General features: G+C 35.6%; 1 protein-coding gene across 1 annotated transcript in view; it reads right to left on the reverse strand.

Annotated features, from left to right (window-relative positions):
- LOC113826040 (UNC93-like protein) overlaps positions 1 to 5,102 on the reverse strand; it is a 37,255-nt gene extending 32,153 nt beyond the window's left edge. The window contains exons 1-2 of the mRNA XM_070117611.1: positions 4,958 to 5,102; positions 46 to 124 (exon numbers count right to left, since the gene is read on the reverse strand). Coding sequence (XP_069973712.1) covers positions 46 to 112 — 67 coding nt within the window. The 5' untranslated portion in view covers positions 113 to 124; positions 4,958 to 5,102. The remainder of the gene's footprint in view (positions 1 to 45; positions 125 to 4,957) is intronic.
- Positions 5,103 to 14,430: the final 9,328 nt, after the last annotated feature.

Below are 14,430 nucleotides of genomic sequence, written 5' to 3' on the forward strand. Positions count from 1 at the left end.
CAAAACACGAAAACGAACATTTCCCAAAAGCAGAACTTCACTCACCATCGCCGCCCACTTCGTCCTTCTCAAAAGCCGGGTTGTGGATTCCCGGTGAAGTTTTCTCAATCATTTTGTCCTCCTTCTGAAAGCGGGGGGAAAATAAGGGAATAAGTTGATAATTGATGATAGAGAGCGAATTCGAAGAATCGGCGAATAACAGGTAATGGAGGAAGAAAAAGCAGAAGTTAAGAAGTTAGAGAGAGAGAGAGAGAGAGAGAGAGAGAGAGAGAGAGAGAGAGAGAGAGAGAGAGAGAGAGAGAGAGAGAGAGAGAGAGAGAGAGAGAGAGAGAGAGAGAGAGAGAACTAGAGAGAGACAGAGAGAGAGAGAGAGAGAGAGTGAGAGAGAAAGAGAGTGAGAGAGAGAGAGAAAGAGAGAGAGAGGAAGAGAAAGAGAAAGAGAGAGAGAGAGAGAGAGAGAGAGAGAGAGAGAAAGGAAAAGCAAAACTTAAGAAATTAGAGAGAGAAAAAAAATGTGGAGATATTTAACTTCATAATGAAAATAAAAATGAAAATAACAATTATAATAATCATAAAAAGCAATTACCACTATTACAAAAATTTAAAACAATAATGACAATGGTGACAAAAAAGTGATGACAACAAAAGTAATAACAATAACGTTAATTAATAAAACTGATATTAGCACTACTAACATTCATAATAATAATGATGACGATGATGATGATGATGGATGATGATAATAATGTTAATGATAATGACAATAATAATAACAAATAGTAGTAATGATAATAATAATACCAAACAACAGTAACAACAACAACTCTACAACAATAATGATAATAACAAAAATATCAACAACAGTAACAACAACAACTCTACAACAATAATGATAATAACAAAAATACCAACTACAGCAACAACAACAACTCTACAACAATAATGATAACAAAAACATTAAATAAAACCACCAAATTGATCATAAAACCATTTTTTTAAATTTCTCTCGAAATCCAGTTCTCACGACTGTGTAAATCCGCGATTTTTACGAATTCGAAAATCCTCGATATGAGTTATTTTATTACGATCAAAGTGTCTTCGAGAGCGAGTGAGATAAAGACTTTGCGTTCTAGCGGAAGTGGGGCACCGGAGAGTCCCCCAGGAAAGTCTTTTTTTTTTTTAATTCTTAAAGGGGATGTTTTGAAAAGTTTTAAAACCGTTTCGACATTTTTTTTTTTAATTTCTGAAACTTGTCATTATTATTATTGTTCTTTTTAGGAGAGTTTTTGTTTTTTTTCAGGAAAGTCTCTAGGGAGAGTTTTTTCTTTAAGGAAAGTTTTTAGAGTATGAAGGGAGTATGGTTAAGGAAAGTTTTTTTTTTTTTTTTTTTTTTTTTTTTTTTTTTTTTTTTAAGGAGTGTGTGTAGAGTTTTTCTTTAAAAGAATCTCATGAGAGTTTTTTTTATATAGTAAAATATCTCAGAAGAATATCCAAGGAGAGTATTTTTTAAAAGTAAAGTTTCTTAGGAGAGTTTTTAAGGAGAGTGTCTGGAGTTTTTTCTTATAAAGAAAAATATCTCAGGAGAATAACTTAGGAGAGTATTTTTTTAAGTAAAGTTTCTTAGGAGAGTTATCTAATACTTAACAGAAAGTCTTCAAGTATAGTACAAAGAACACAATGACTTTCCTAATACGTAGAATCTTTTCACACAATGCATTCAAATGTCGAATTCATCTCTAAGGAGAGTCAGTAAATAATATAGAATGAACAATTAAGTTAGTGATACTCTACAAATAATCTACAAAATGGAAGACCTAAGTATAGTCCGACACCAAAGGAAACACCAAGAGAATAACACAGGAGAGTTTTTTTTCTTTTTTTAAGGAGAGTCTGAGAAAGATCAAGTCTCAGTCTGTTTTGAGGAATAGTGGAGACTTTCTATGTAAAGTTTCCCTGTAGAGTTTGAGGAAAAAATTGAGTCATTCATACCTAATCGCGAAGAACAAATGAACAGATAGAATGAACAGTGAAAATCTAAGCAAAGTTCCCAAATACGAATGCACAAGAACAGTTAAGTAGAGTCTCAAAATACCTTTCTTTCACACACACTCCTTAAAAAAAAAAAAAAGAAAAAAAAAGAAAGAGAAAAAAAAACAGGCTACAGAAAACAAACAAACAAAAAACGAACAAGGAGAGTAAGAGAAACAAATAGATAAATAGATGAACAGAAATTAAGTTAATGAATGAAAGGGTATTTAAACAAATGAACTGAATGGAAAAAAGAAAGATAAATTTAAATAAAACACAGGAGAGTGTTCAGCATCGCCACAAAACAAAACAAAACACAACGTAAACCCAAGTAAAGTCTTTTCCACAACACACGAATGAACAACACTCAAGGAGAGACCTCGATAAATGAATGAATTATAAAGCCACGAACACACGAATAACTGAATAAATGCCACGACGGTTGTTAGCCTCACAAAACATAGAATTAGGAAACCACAGATTTACAGCACCGAGCAAAGTGGTCGAGAATTAGTCGTCAGCGAGAGAAGGAATAGTTACTTGCAGTACCGTTAAGTTGGGTGGTTTTTCCCCCCTCCCTCCTCTCCCTTCTCCCTCTCTCCTCTCTCTCTCTCCTCTCCTCTCCTCCCTCCCTCCTCTATTCCTCCCTCCTCTCCTCTCCTTCTCCCTCTCCTCTCCTCCTCTCCTCCCTCCCTCTCCTCCTCCCCTCCCTCCTCTCTCTCTCTCCCCGCCCTTTCTCCTCCCTCCCTCTCTCCTCTCCTCCCTCCTCCTCTCCTTCTTCCTCCCTCCCCTCCCTCCCATCTCCCTCCCTCTCCCCGCCCTCTCTCCTCTCCTTCTCCCCTCCCCTCCCTCCCTCCTCTCCTCCCTCCCTCTCCCCCCTTCAAGGTCAACAAGGTACCAAGGATATAGCGACACTTCGCTGCGTTGTGGCTGACGTCTTTCAGAACTTCCCTTTGTCATAACTTCATGTTCTGGTCGATTGTTATCTTGGGGAAGTTTGGGTTGTTAGAATGGTTATCTTGACTGGTTGTTAGAACGGTTGTTAGAATGGTTGTTATCTTGATTGGTTATTTTAATCGGTTGTTAGAATGGTTATCTTGACTAGTTGTTAGAATGGTTGTTATCTTGACTAGTTGTTAAAATGGTTGTTATCTTGACTAGTTGTTAGAATGGTTATCTTGATTGGCTATCTTAATCGGTTGTTAGAATGGTTGTTATCTAGCCTAGTTGTTAGAATGGTTATCTTGTTTGGTTGTTAGAATGGTTGTTATCTCGACTAGTTGTTAGATTGGTTGTTATCTTGATTAGTTGCTACAATGGTTGGTATCTTAATCGGTTAGAATAGTTATCTTAATTGGTTATGATGGTTATAAAACTGGTTATCTTAGTTTTGGTTGTTAGAATGGTAATTTTGAATGGTTGTGATCTTGGTATGTTATCTTGGTTGCTAGAATGGATACTTAGATTGGTCCGTTGTTAGAATGGATGTTATCTTGGCTTGACAGGTTGTTAGAAGGTTGTTCAGTTGTTAGAATGGTTTTGCTCTTAGTTTGTCAGTTGTTAGAATGGTTGTTATTGCAGTTAATTGCCAGATTGGTTATATTATTCGGCTTTCGCAAGTTGTAAACTTATCTGATTAGAATTTTTTTTAATCTTCGTTGTTTGGTTTTAAAAATAACCAACTCTGATTGGTTGTTAAGAGGGTTATCTTATTAACTGGTTGTTAGAATTTTTATCACATTAGGTTGGTTATTACGTTAGAGTGACTCCAAGTTTGTTAATCTCTTTAGTTTGTTAATAAGCTTATTATATTCAACTAATTATAATTATAATTAATTACAATTAATAATCCATTAATTAATTATAACCATAATTAATCGGTTGTCTAATGGAAAGCTTACTATACATGAATTGCTGTTGTTATTATTGCATACTTATTCTTTGTTTTTATTTCTACGTCAAAAATGTATTACGTATTGTTGTTGAAATTGACTTTTGTTTCATAAATTATTAACAATAATAATGATGGTGATAACGATAACGACAACAGCAACAATAATAAAAATAGTAATAATGATAATAGTAATAATGATAATTGTAATAATGATGATAATAAAAATAATAATAACAATAATAATAATAATAATGATATTAATAACAATAATGATAATAATGATTATAACAATAATAATAACAAAAAGAAGAACGACAATGACAATAATTGAACAAATAAATATATGAATAAATGATATTTAGAAAATGCAAAGAAACGAAGATCAAGAATGCACAGTACACCTGTTGGCATCGTTAATTATCGTCACCTGTATCCACGCTCTGATAAATAAAGTTTCACTAATTTAATGAGATTTCTCTCTGATTCACGAAAATCTTTTGATGGCTGACTATTATAAACGTTTTCCTTTATTCACTTGAAATGCAGATTGTTTAATCTTTGTGTTTACTGTCTCATGGAATAAGATGATAATATAATCGGATGATAAAAACGGGATAATGAAGCGAATAAATGATAAAAACGGTAAGGAAATAAATGATTAAAAATTAATTAGAGTCGATAAAAAAACGCGCGTTTGTTTACATTTGTCTGTGTTCGTATATCCTTTCCCTCTATTTTTTGCGTTCGTATCTCCTTTGTCTTGATATTTTAACGCGGCAGACAGGTTCGAGTATCCTGCAAGGGGATACACACGCACCTTTTTTATTTGTGTCTGCTCTAGGTACCAAAAAATCTGTCTTTTTTTTAACAACTTCCTTCTCCAGCTAAATATTTTACGTCTGGTGTCCCCACGTACGAAAATGTATCTCATTTATTGAACTTCCTTCTCCATTAAAATATATATTAATTTCCTAACAACTCCTTTGCTCCTAAAGAAAAAAAAAAGATCACGTTAAAAATACTTCCACAATATACCTTAAACTCGCTGTCGATAAGTTCTTCTTCCACTCACTTAAGTCCCAATGTAAGTCAGCAGTACTTTTCTATATATATTAGAGTTTCCTATGTGTTATTTTACCGTATTACAATAGAACTTGCTCCAACGGATGTTTCACGTGAACTAATCGTCGAAAACCTGCTTTTAGGAAGAACACCTGAACGACCCGCCCACTTCTCATTGCCAGACGCCGCTAGATGGAAGGTAGTGACGTCACGTGTTCTTCCGTAGTTCATAGTCGTGGTAATAACGTTTGTGTGTTAATCTTTGTTTATTATTTTTATTCCGAGGAAGTGGCCGGATAAGAGGAATTGTTCGTTGGGTATTTCCACGTGTTGTGTTAATCACGTATTTGTTTATCTATCTTTGAGTGTAATTATGTATCTGTATAGTCAAGGTTATCTATTAATCTATCTTGTGAGCATGTGTATGTATGCATATACGGTCTTACGTACATGTGTATATCTACTACTAATATATTCTATAAGTAGCTAGGCCTCAAGACTTTCAGAATGTATTATACATAATCATAATCAGAAAAAAAAGGAAAATAAGACAATTTTAGAAGAAAACAAATCATCTGGAACAATAAAGTTACCAATTTTTTTCTTTTATAAACTTAAAGAAACATATAGACACTTTCTGATACTTAAAGGAGACTGCAGTATGAAAGTGTCGACTGAACGGCATTTTCCGGCCAATTAGTGCATCGCTAATGACTTTTACACTTAATTAAGATATGTGATGACGTCACAGGTTACGTAAGCGTAATATCCCTGTTTTGATTGTGGATTTCGCAGATAACGGACAGACGGAGAAAGAGAGAGAGAGAGAGAGAGTGAGAGAGAGAGAGAGAGAGAGAGAGAGAGAGAGAGAGAGAGAGAGAGAGAGAGAGAGAAAGAGAGAGAGACAGAGAGAGGGAAAGAGACAGACAGACAGAGAAAACAGACAGACAGACGTACAGTGAAAGCAAGAGTAAAAGCGATGAAGAGAGACAGAGAAACAGACAGACACAGACAGACAAACAGACGTAAAGGGAGAGCGAGAGTAAAAGAGAGAAAGACAGAGATGCAGAGAGAGAGAGAGAGAGAGAGAGAGAGAGAGAGAGAGAGAGAGAGAGAGAGAGAGAGAGAGAGAATACAAACAGACAGACGGACAGAGACAGCGACAGACAGACGTAAAGGGAGGGGGGGAATAAAAGAGAGAGAGGTAGGGTGATCCGATCTTCCACGAAAGATCACAAGGTTCAAGCATGTTTTCATTTTATTTAATCAAAATATTTCCTCCTTTTACTTACATTATCTTAACAGTTAAGATTGCCAACAGTTAACAGTTAAGAAAGATGAAACATTATTACTTTTACTTACATTATCTTAACAGTTAAGAAAGATGAAACAGCGACAATTGCAGTGACTTCTGAAACCGTACAAGGAGATGATGATAATGATAATTATGGTAATGGTAATAGTACATGGAGGTCCTCGACTTACGACGTAGATCCGTTCCTACGATGGCGTCGTAACCCGAATTTTGACGTAAGTCGGAACACACCTAAATGCAGTACATGGACGTACGTACATAAGCACCGAAGTGACTCACACATGCTAATGCAGTATGTATACATGTATTAAAGTCATAATCTAAAACATAACAAGACACTTCCATGACGTACATGAAAACGTAACTAGGGTTAAAGGAACGAATGGAAGACAAACTGTAAATACTGGACACGATTTCTAGCGTCGTAGCCACGAAACGTCGTAAGTCGAGGCCGTCGTAAGTCGAGACCGTCGTAAGTCGAGACCGTCGTAAGTCGAGACCGTCGTAAGTCGAGGCCGTCGTAAACCGAAGACCCCCTGTAGTAGTAGTAGTTGAAGCAATAAGGATAATTACCCTTAAAAACCTTCAGATAGTGATGATAAAAGTAATGATAATAGCTATTGCGACAATGATATTAGTAATGATGGCAGTTATGATAATTATATTATTAGTAATAATAACATGATAATAAAAATGATGACAGTGATAGTCATGATAATGATACCAATAACGATGAGAATAATAATGGTGATAATAGAATGATAATGATAGCAATAACGATGAGAATAATAATGGTGATAATAGAATGATAATGATAGTAATAATGATAGCAATTATACTGATGAAAATGATATCAATAATAATAAGTCACATTCTATTGCAACAAAACAATATATGATTTATCAGATATTTTAATAAATGTCTATATTGCTACTGACAAGGAAATAATAATTTGTCAGATATGTTAGTGTCATAGTGATAAGATAATAAATTGTTTATATAATATAGTCTTCAGAGAAAAAAAAATAGATAAAAACTTTTTACAAAAACAAAAACAAAAAACGTTGCTTCATTTCTCAGAGAATGTTCATCACAAACACAATAGTAAAAGTAATTGATTATTCAGTTATTCATCAGATAATACATTCATTTTTTTTCGCAAAGATGAAGAACTGTTTCGTATATCCGAGAAATTTAATTGCAACGAAGGAGGAAATATATATTTATCAATAATTTCTAATAGGAACAGAGAAGATATATATTCCAATATTCCACTTTGCAACACAAGAAAAAAACGTATTATTTATCGAAGAATTTCCATTGCAAGAGAAGAAAATCATAATTCATTAATCCATTTTTTTTTTTTTTTGAAATAGCAAGCAAGAAAACAAACATGCATTTTTTTTCTCATTCCTCCAAACAATTTTTCAAAAAGCCGATTCATCCAAGTCATTCCATTGCAAGTGAAAGTAAAAATTGCAAGAACTGTCCCTTTTATGTCTCGTTGGAGATAAGGCAGGATCTCCCGACCATCTTTTGCAACACCTCGTCCGTGCAACTTGCAACCCGTCCTGGTTTTCAGCTCAAGGTTCGAGAATTCTTTTCCTAGAATTCCTGGCCGTTTTGTGATGCTTATGTTTGTGATTTTCTTGTTAAGGGGATGCTGGTTTTGTGTGAATTTTTATATATATATATATTTTTTTTGTTGGATATGTATTTGGTGTATATACATATGATAGATTCTCCAATGCTTCATAATCATTTTCTCGGTTTACATAATCATGGAATTTCATTTGGTGATGCTAATAGAAAGAAAAATGAGTGTAAATATGGTTCAACACATGCGTCGTTGGCTGTAACGAACGCTGTACATTCCTGTCGACGTCACCAAAGAAAGTTGCTGATTCGCCCCTTCCACAGCCGAGCCTGGTTGACCTCAGGTGACCTAGATCTCCCCCTCGAGCAAGTACCCCTTTGCCACGGCTGGGGGAATCTGATGAACATCTCCCGGAGCCTGCATCTAAAGACGAGAGAGAGAGAGAGAGAGAGAGAAGAGGGGGGGAGGGAGAGAGAGAGAGAGAGAGAGAGAGAGAGAGAGAGAGAGGGGGGAGGGAGGGAGGAGGAGGGAGGAGGGGAGGGAGGAGGGGGAGGGAGGAGAGGAGGGAGGGAGGGGAGGAGGGAGGGAGGGAGGGAGGGAGGGAGGGAGGAGGAGGGAGAGCAGACAGAGACAGAGACAGAGAGAGAGAGAAAGAGACAGAGAGAGAGACAGAAACAGACAGAAAGACGTAAAGTGAGAGAGAGACACAAAGAGAGAAAGAGACAGAGAGACAGAGCACAGACAGAAAGACACAAAGTGAGAGCGAGAGTAAAAAAGAGAGACAGAGACACACACAGAGAGAGAGAGACGACAGACAGACGAAAATACACAGGACCTACTCGCCACCGCTCCGCCCTCGGCACCCAGGGAGATGGGCCTTGTCTTGGTGCCCCAATCTCCCCTCACAAAAACCCAAGCCAAGACCCCTCTCGTTCCCCTGCACTAAGGTCACTCTCGTTCGTATCTGGTGGCAGCGGCGCTTCCAACAACTCACGTTCATGATAATTAACATGATTCTGAAATTTATTGGCGCCATTTTTCTGTTTTTTCTTTCTTTTTGTTTCTTATTATTTTATTTATCTGGTGCTATTACATCATAGGAAATATATCCGTTATTATATATTTTCAATTCTTATTTAATTGATAGGTAACCTAGTGTTGCTTTTAAGTACATGTATATCAATTAGTAATACAAACATGCATGGATATATAGATATATGTGTGTGTGTGTGTGTGTGTGTGTGTGTGTGTGTGCGTGCGTGTGTGTGTGTGCGTGTGTGTGTGTGTGTGTGTGTGTGCGTGCGTGTGCGTGTGTGTGTGTGTGTGCGTGTGTGTGTGTGTGTGCGTGTGTGTACTATGTATGTACATATATATATGCATGTTTAATCCCAAATTAATGCCCAAGTGAAGGTGACTACTTATTAAGTACTTATTTCGACCTGACATGACCTAGCACAACGAAGAGGTCAAAGGTCAAAGGTCATATGGTTCCCCTTCCTTTCATGCCTTAGACAGGTGATATTTATCTAATTGAGCAAGTTAATTAAACACAGGTGATCGTGGAAGAGACTTACCAAGTTGAATGTTTTATTTATGTTAATTTTCAATCTATTAGATCTTCAAATGGGAGGAAATGAATCGATGCTGGTTTTTAGGATTATATACATATATGCATGTATATATATATATAAATATATATATATATATATATATATATATATATATATATATATATGCATGCATACATATTTATATTTGTATATATGAATATATATACATATGTATATATATAAATATGAATGTGTGTGTATATATATACATATATATATATATATATATATATATATATATATATATATATATATACATACATACATATATATATATATATATATATATATATATATATATATATACATATATATCTGTGTGTGTGTGTGTGTGTTCAACACCTGCAATCTATTCTGTATGTGTGTGTGCGCATGCGTGCTTGTATCCGTATCTGCACGTCATCTACAACCGGCCAAGCACACGGACACAAACCTCATCAAATGAGGCCACTCAAAGAAACAAAATCAGTGTCATCACCTTAGAAAACCGCCCTTATGGACACCTCAACCTACGTCAACCATTTCTTCCGTTGCGGATGTGACGCGCAGTTATTACACGCGTTGGCAACTCGCTCGGGGGAAACACCCGCGGGCGATTTCGATGACGTCACAGTGCCCGCGTTCGACTGCCCAGTGTTCGCTCTGGACTCGACTTCGCCCAGCCTCCAGATTTGGGTATGGCGTGGTTATAATCTTCGAGTTTTCGTTAAGGATTTTATAATCGCATATTTTAAAAAATCAGTGAAGGTCGGTAACTGAACAGTATCATTACTGGCGATTTTGTATATCTTATCTTATTTCTGTATTCACACATAGACACACATATATATATTTTTCCTTAATTATTATTATTATTATTATTATTATTATTTTTAGGTTCTGGGTAAAGAATGTAAAAGGTCAAATTTACTTATTGTAGTTCATCAGGCAGGAAAGAAGAGGGAGAAAGAGAGACAAACTGAAAGAGAGAGAAAGAGACGAGCTGTCAGAGAGAGAGAGAGAGAGAGAGAGAGAGAGAGAGAGAGAGAGAGAGAGAGAGAGAGAGAGAGAGAGAGAGAGACAGAGAGAGAGAAAGAAAGAGATAGATAAATAGATATAAAGCGAGAGAGATAGAGAGAGAGAAACTGACAGATTGATAGACAGAACCAGAGAGAGAGAGAGAGAGAGAGAGAGAGAGAGAGAGAGAGAGAGAGAGAGAGAGAGAGAGAGAGAGAGGGAAACTGACAGACAGACCGATAGAGATAACCAAACATAGGGAGAGAGACACACACACATACAAACAAACAGATAACGGTATACCCAACCACACCGCCCATGGTATAAAATTCTTTCATTAAGTATATATCAAGACCGGAAGTGTTATATACGTACATTAAAATAATTTTAAATAATTTGATAAAAATGTATGAAAGAAGCAACAGGATGTATTTGTTTTGTGTTTGTTTTGTGTTTTAAATGTGTTAGAACGTTTTAAGTTTGAATGTAATTTTTCGCTTTGTGTTTTAAATTGTTTGCTTGTTTTGTTTTTGTCTTTGTTCGTTTTGTTATTGAATACTTGTTTGTTTTGTGTTTTAATTTGCTTGTTTGTATTTGTGTTTGACTGTATTTGTTTTTTTGTTTTAAATTGTTTGTTTTGTGTTCTAAATTGTTTGCTTGTTTTGTTTTTGATTGTCTTTGTTCGTTTTGTTCTTGAATGCTTGTTTTTGTGTTTTAACTTGCTTGTTTGTATTTGTGTTTGAATGTGTTTGTTTTGTGTTCTAAATTGTTTGTTTTGTGTTCTAAATTGTTTGCTTGTTTTGTTATTGATTGTCTTTGTTCGTTTTGTTCTTGAATGTTTGTTTTTGTGTTTTAACTTTCCTGTTTGTATTTGTGTTTGACTGTATTTGTTTGTTTGTGTTTTAATGTGTTTGTTTTGTGTTTTTGATTGTCTTTGTTCGTTTTGTTCTTGAATGTTTGTTTTTGTTTTAACTTTCTTGTTTGTATTTGTGATTGACTGTATTTGTTTTTTTTGTGTTTTAGTGTGTTTGTTTTGTGTTTTTGATGTTTATTTGTTTTGCCTTTTGAGTGTATTTGTTTGTTTTGTTCCTGAATGTGTTGTTATTTGTTTTGTTCTAGCATGCATGTATTTGTTTGTTTGTTTGCGTTCAACAGTGGTAATGGTGTTATTTCGTCTCAGGAAAGATAAGAAAATACCAGTGAGTCAAGACAGATAAGAAAGATAAGGGAAGCAGCGAATGACTTACAAATATGTATTTCAACAGAGAGATAGATAGATAGATAGGGAGAATAGATAGATAAACAGACAGATAGATATATTGATCGACTGAACGCGGTCACATATAGACACACATGCACACAGAGAAAGAGAGAGAGAGAGAGAAAGTGAGTGAGAATGAGAGAGAGAGAGGGGTGAGGAGAGGGAGAGAGAGAGAGAGAGAGAGAGAGAGAGAGAGAGAGAGAGAGAGAGAGAGAGAGAGAGAGAGAGAGAGAGAGAGAGAGAGAGAGAGAGATAGCGAGAGAAAGTGAGTGAGAGAGAGAGAGAGAGAGAGAGAGAGAGAGAGAGAGACAGAGAGAGACAGAGAGAGAGACAGAGAGAGACAGAGAGAGAGAGAGAGAGACAGAGAGAGAGAGAGAGAGAGAGAGAGAGAAAGTGAGTGAGAGAATGAGAGGGAGAGAGAGAGAGAGAGAGAGAGAAAGTGAGTGAGAATGAGAGAGAGAGAGAGAGAGAGAGAGACAGAGACAGAGACAGAGACAGAGACAGAGACAGAGCCAGAGACAGACAGAGAGAGAGAGAGAGAACGAGAAAGATTAAGTGAGAAAGAATAGAACATAAACGTATAATAGAGGACAGAGAAAGAAAGAAAAAAACAAATCCAAAATTCATACCGGATGTGCTTTTGAAGTCAAACACGACAGAAAAAAAATGAATGGAAACGAATCTTCACATCAGGACGTTTATATCAATTCACAGGAAGGAAAAAAATAAACATGTAGGTCAATTTTCTAAACGATTTTTCCCTCTTCCAATTTTTGTTTGTTTTCTTCATCAACAAGGTGAAAATTAATCTAATTATTAAAAATAATGACACTAACTACAATTAAGAGAATAATAACATATAAATAAACAACACCGAAAAATACGTAAACAACAAAAACAATGATAAAAAAAATAGAAATGTCTCCCCTTGTCCTTCCCCCCCCCCCGGCTTGGGCACGGCTGAAAAGCGCGTTATTTCAGCTGACCTTCGCCAACGAAAGTAAAAGTGCTGCCCGATATAATCACCCTGGGCGTAGGCCTATAAGAGCCAGTCGTACATAGGCCTTGGTTCGGGCACTTTCCATAATCGGTAGGCCTATATTCTGATGTTTTGGAAAGGAGGTTCCGTTCATAGAAAACGGCGAGTGAGGGAGGGTTTGGATAAAGTCTCGCGTCAGTAATAATTTTCTTTATTGGATATTGTACAGTGTACATATTTTGATATATAGTGTTCATAAGTTTGAATAAATATATATGTATATATATTTATTCATATATAATTATTTATATATATATTCACTGATACACATATACATAAGTTGTATAGTCTGAGAGTTACATATTTGGATATGCACTTCCCTATACACATTTTGGGAATAATTAGGATAAAATGAAATAGAACTTCAAATGAAAAATATATATACACACTGAGACGGATCAAGACATCCTAAACAATGAACAAAAATAAAGACGCTGAACACATTTCGAAGCAGAAATGGTACAAAAAGGTGACCATATACATGTATCTGTGTATGTTTGTGTGTGTGTGTGTCTTTATCACCGACTGTGTGTACGTGCGTGCGTTCATTAAATAAATTATGTGAAAACAACAACCACCAACTGAGAATACAAAGATGATGCAAAATGAACAACTGAATTACTTCAACAGATATGAGAATAGAGAGAAAGAAATGCAATAAAAGGAAGATACAATTTTATCAGGATGAAAATAATTTATAGGAAAGCCTACCAGAGTCTAGTGGTGAAAATACTAACATGGATGAATTACTAGGCGAGTAATAATCTATTATAATTGTACATAATATATATATATATATATATATATATATATATATAATAAATGCACACAAACACACTATTCACTCAAATATAAAGATGGACGGAAGAATATATATATACACACTGAAGACAGCAACAAGACACAAAATATAAATACAAAACTAGTAACAGTATTATATATATCCATTGGACGGAATGTTCCATTATATGATAAGAAAAAAAAGGAAAATTATATCTCAGTCTCTGAGATGGTTATACACAATTCTTTACTCAAATCTCTAAGAATATAAATAATTTCATTTGCGTTCATGAACATTGCTCATGTATATTATGCTATATGACTATTTACCAGGTCTTTAAAATTCTTATACTCTAATGTTCGATATTCGTAAAACCTTAGGATTAAATTTTGATATTGATGTACTATTTATATGCGGAATAAATATATTTCTTATGCTTACTGGTACGGTAGGTTCCGAATTCCGTTTTCTTTAGTCTAACCACACAATTTTTCCGTTTTCTTTTGTCTCAACCGCACTTTCTCGATTTTTGTTTCAATCACAATTTCCCGTTTTCTTTAGTTGCAATTACACTTTATCGTTTTCTTTTGTCCCAAGCACACACTTTTCCGTATTTTTCTTCCATGTCTTTCTTCTGTTTTCCCTTCTTCTTCTTACGTCTTTCATTTCCCTCGATTCTCCTTTCTCTTTCCTCACGCGTCCTTCTTTCATTCTCTTTATCTCTCCAAACCCAAGAATCCCTTCTCGCCCCCCTCCTTCCCTCCATTCCCCCCCCTCACCCCTCCCCTCTTCCCCCTCAACCCCTTCACCCCCTCATCCCTCCCTCCATTCCCCCCCTCATCCCTCA

Source organism: Penaeus vannamei, chromosome 40 (assembly GCF_042767895.1).
Source record: "Penaeus vannamei isolate JL-2024 chromosome 40, ASM4276789v1, whole genome shotgun sequence".
Taxonomy (NCBI): Eukaryota; Metazoa; Arthropoda; class Malacostraca; order Decapoda; family Penaeidae; genus Penaeus; species Penaeus vannamei.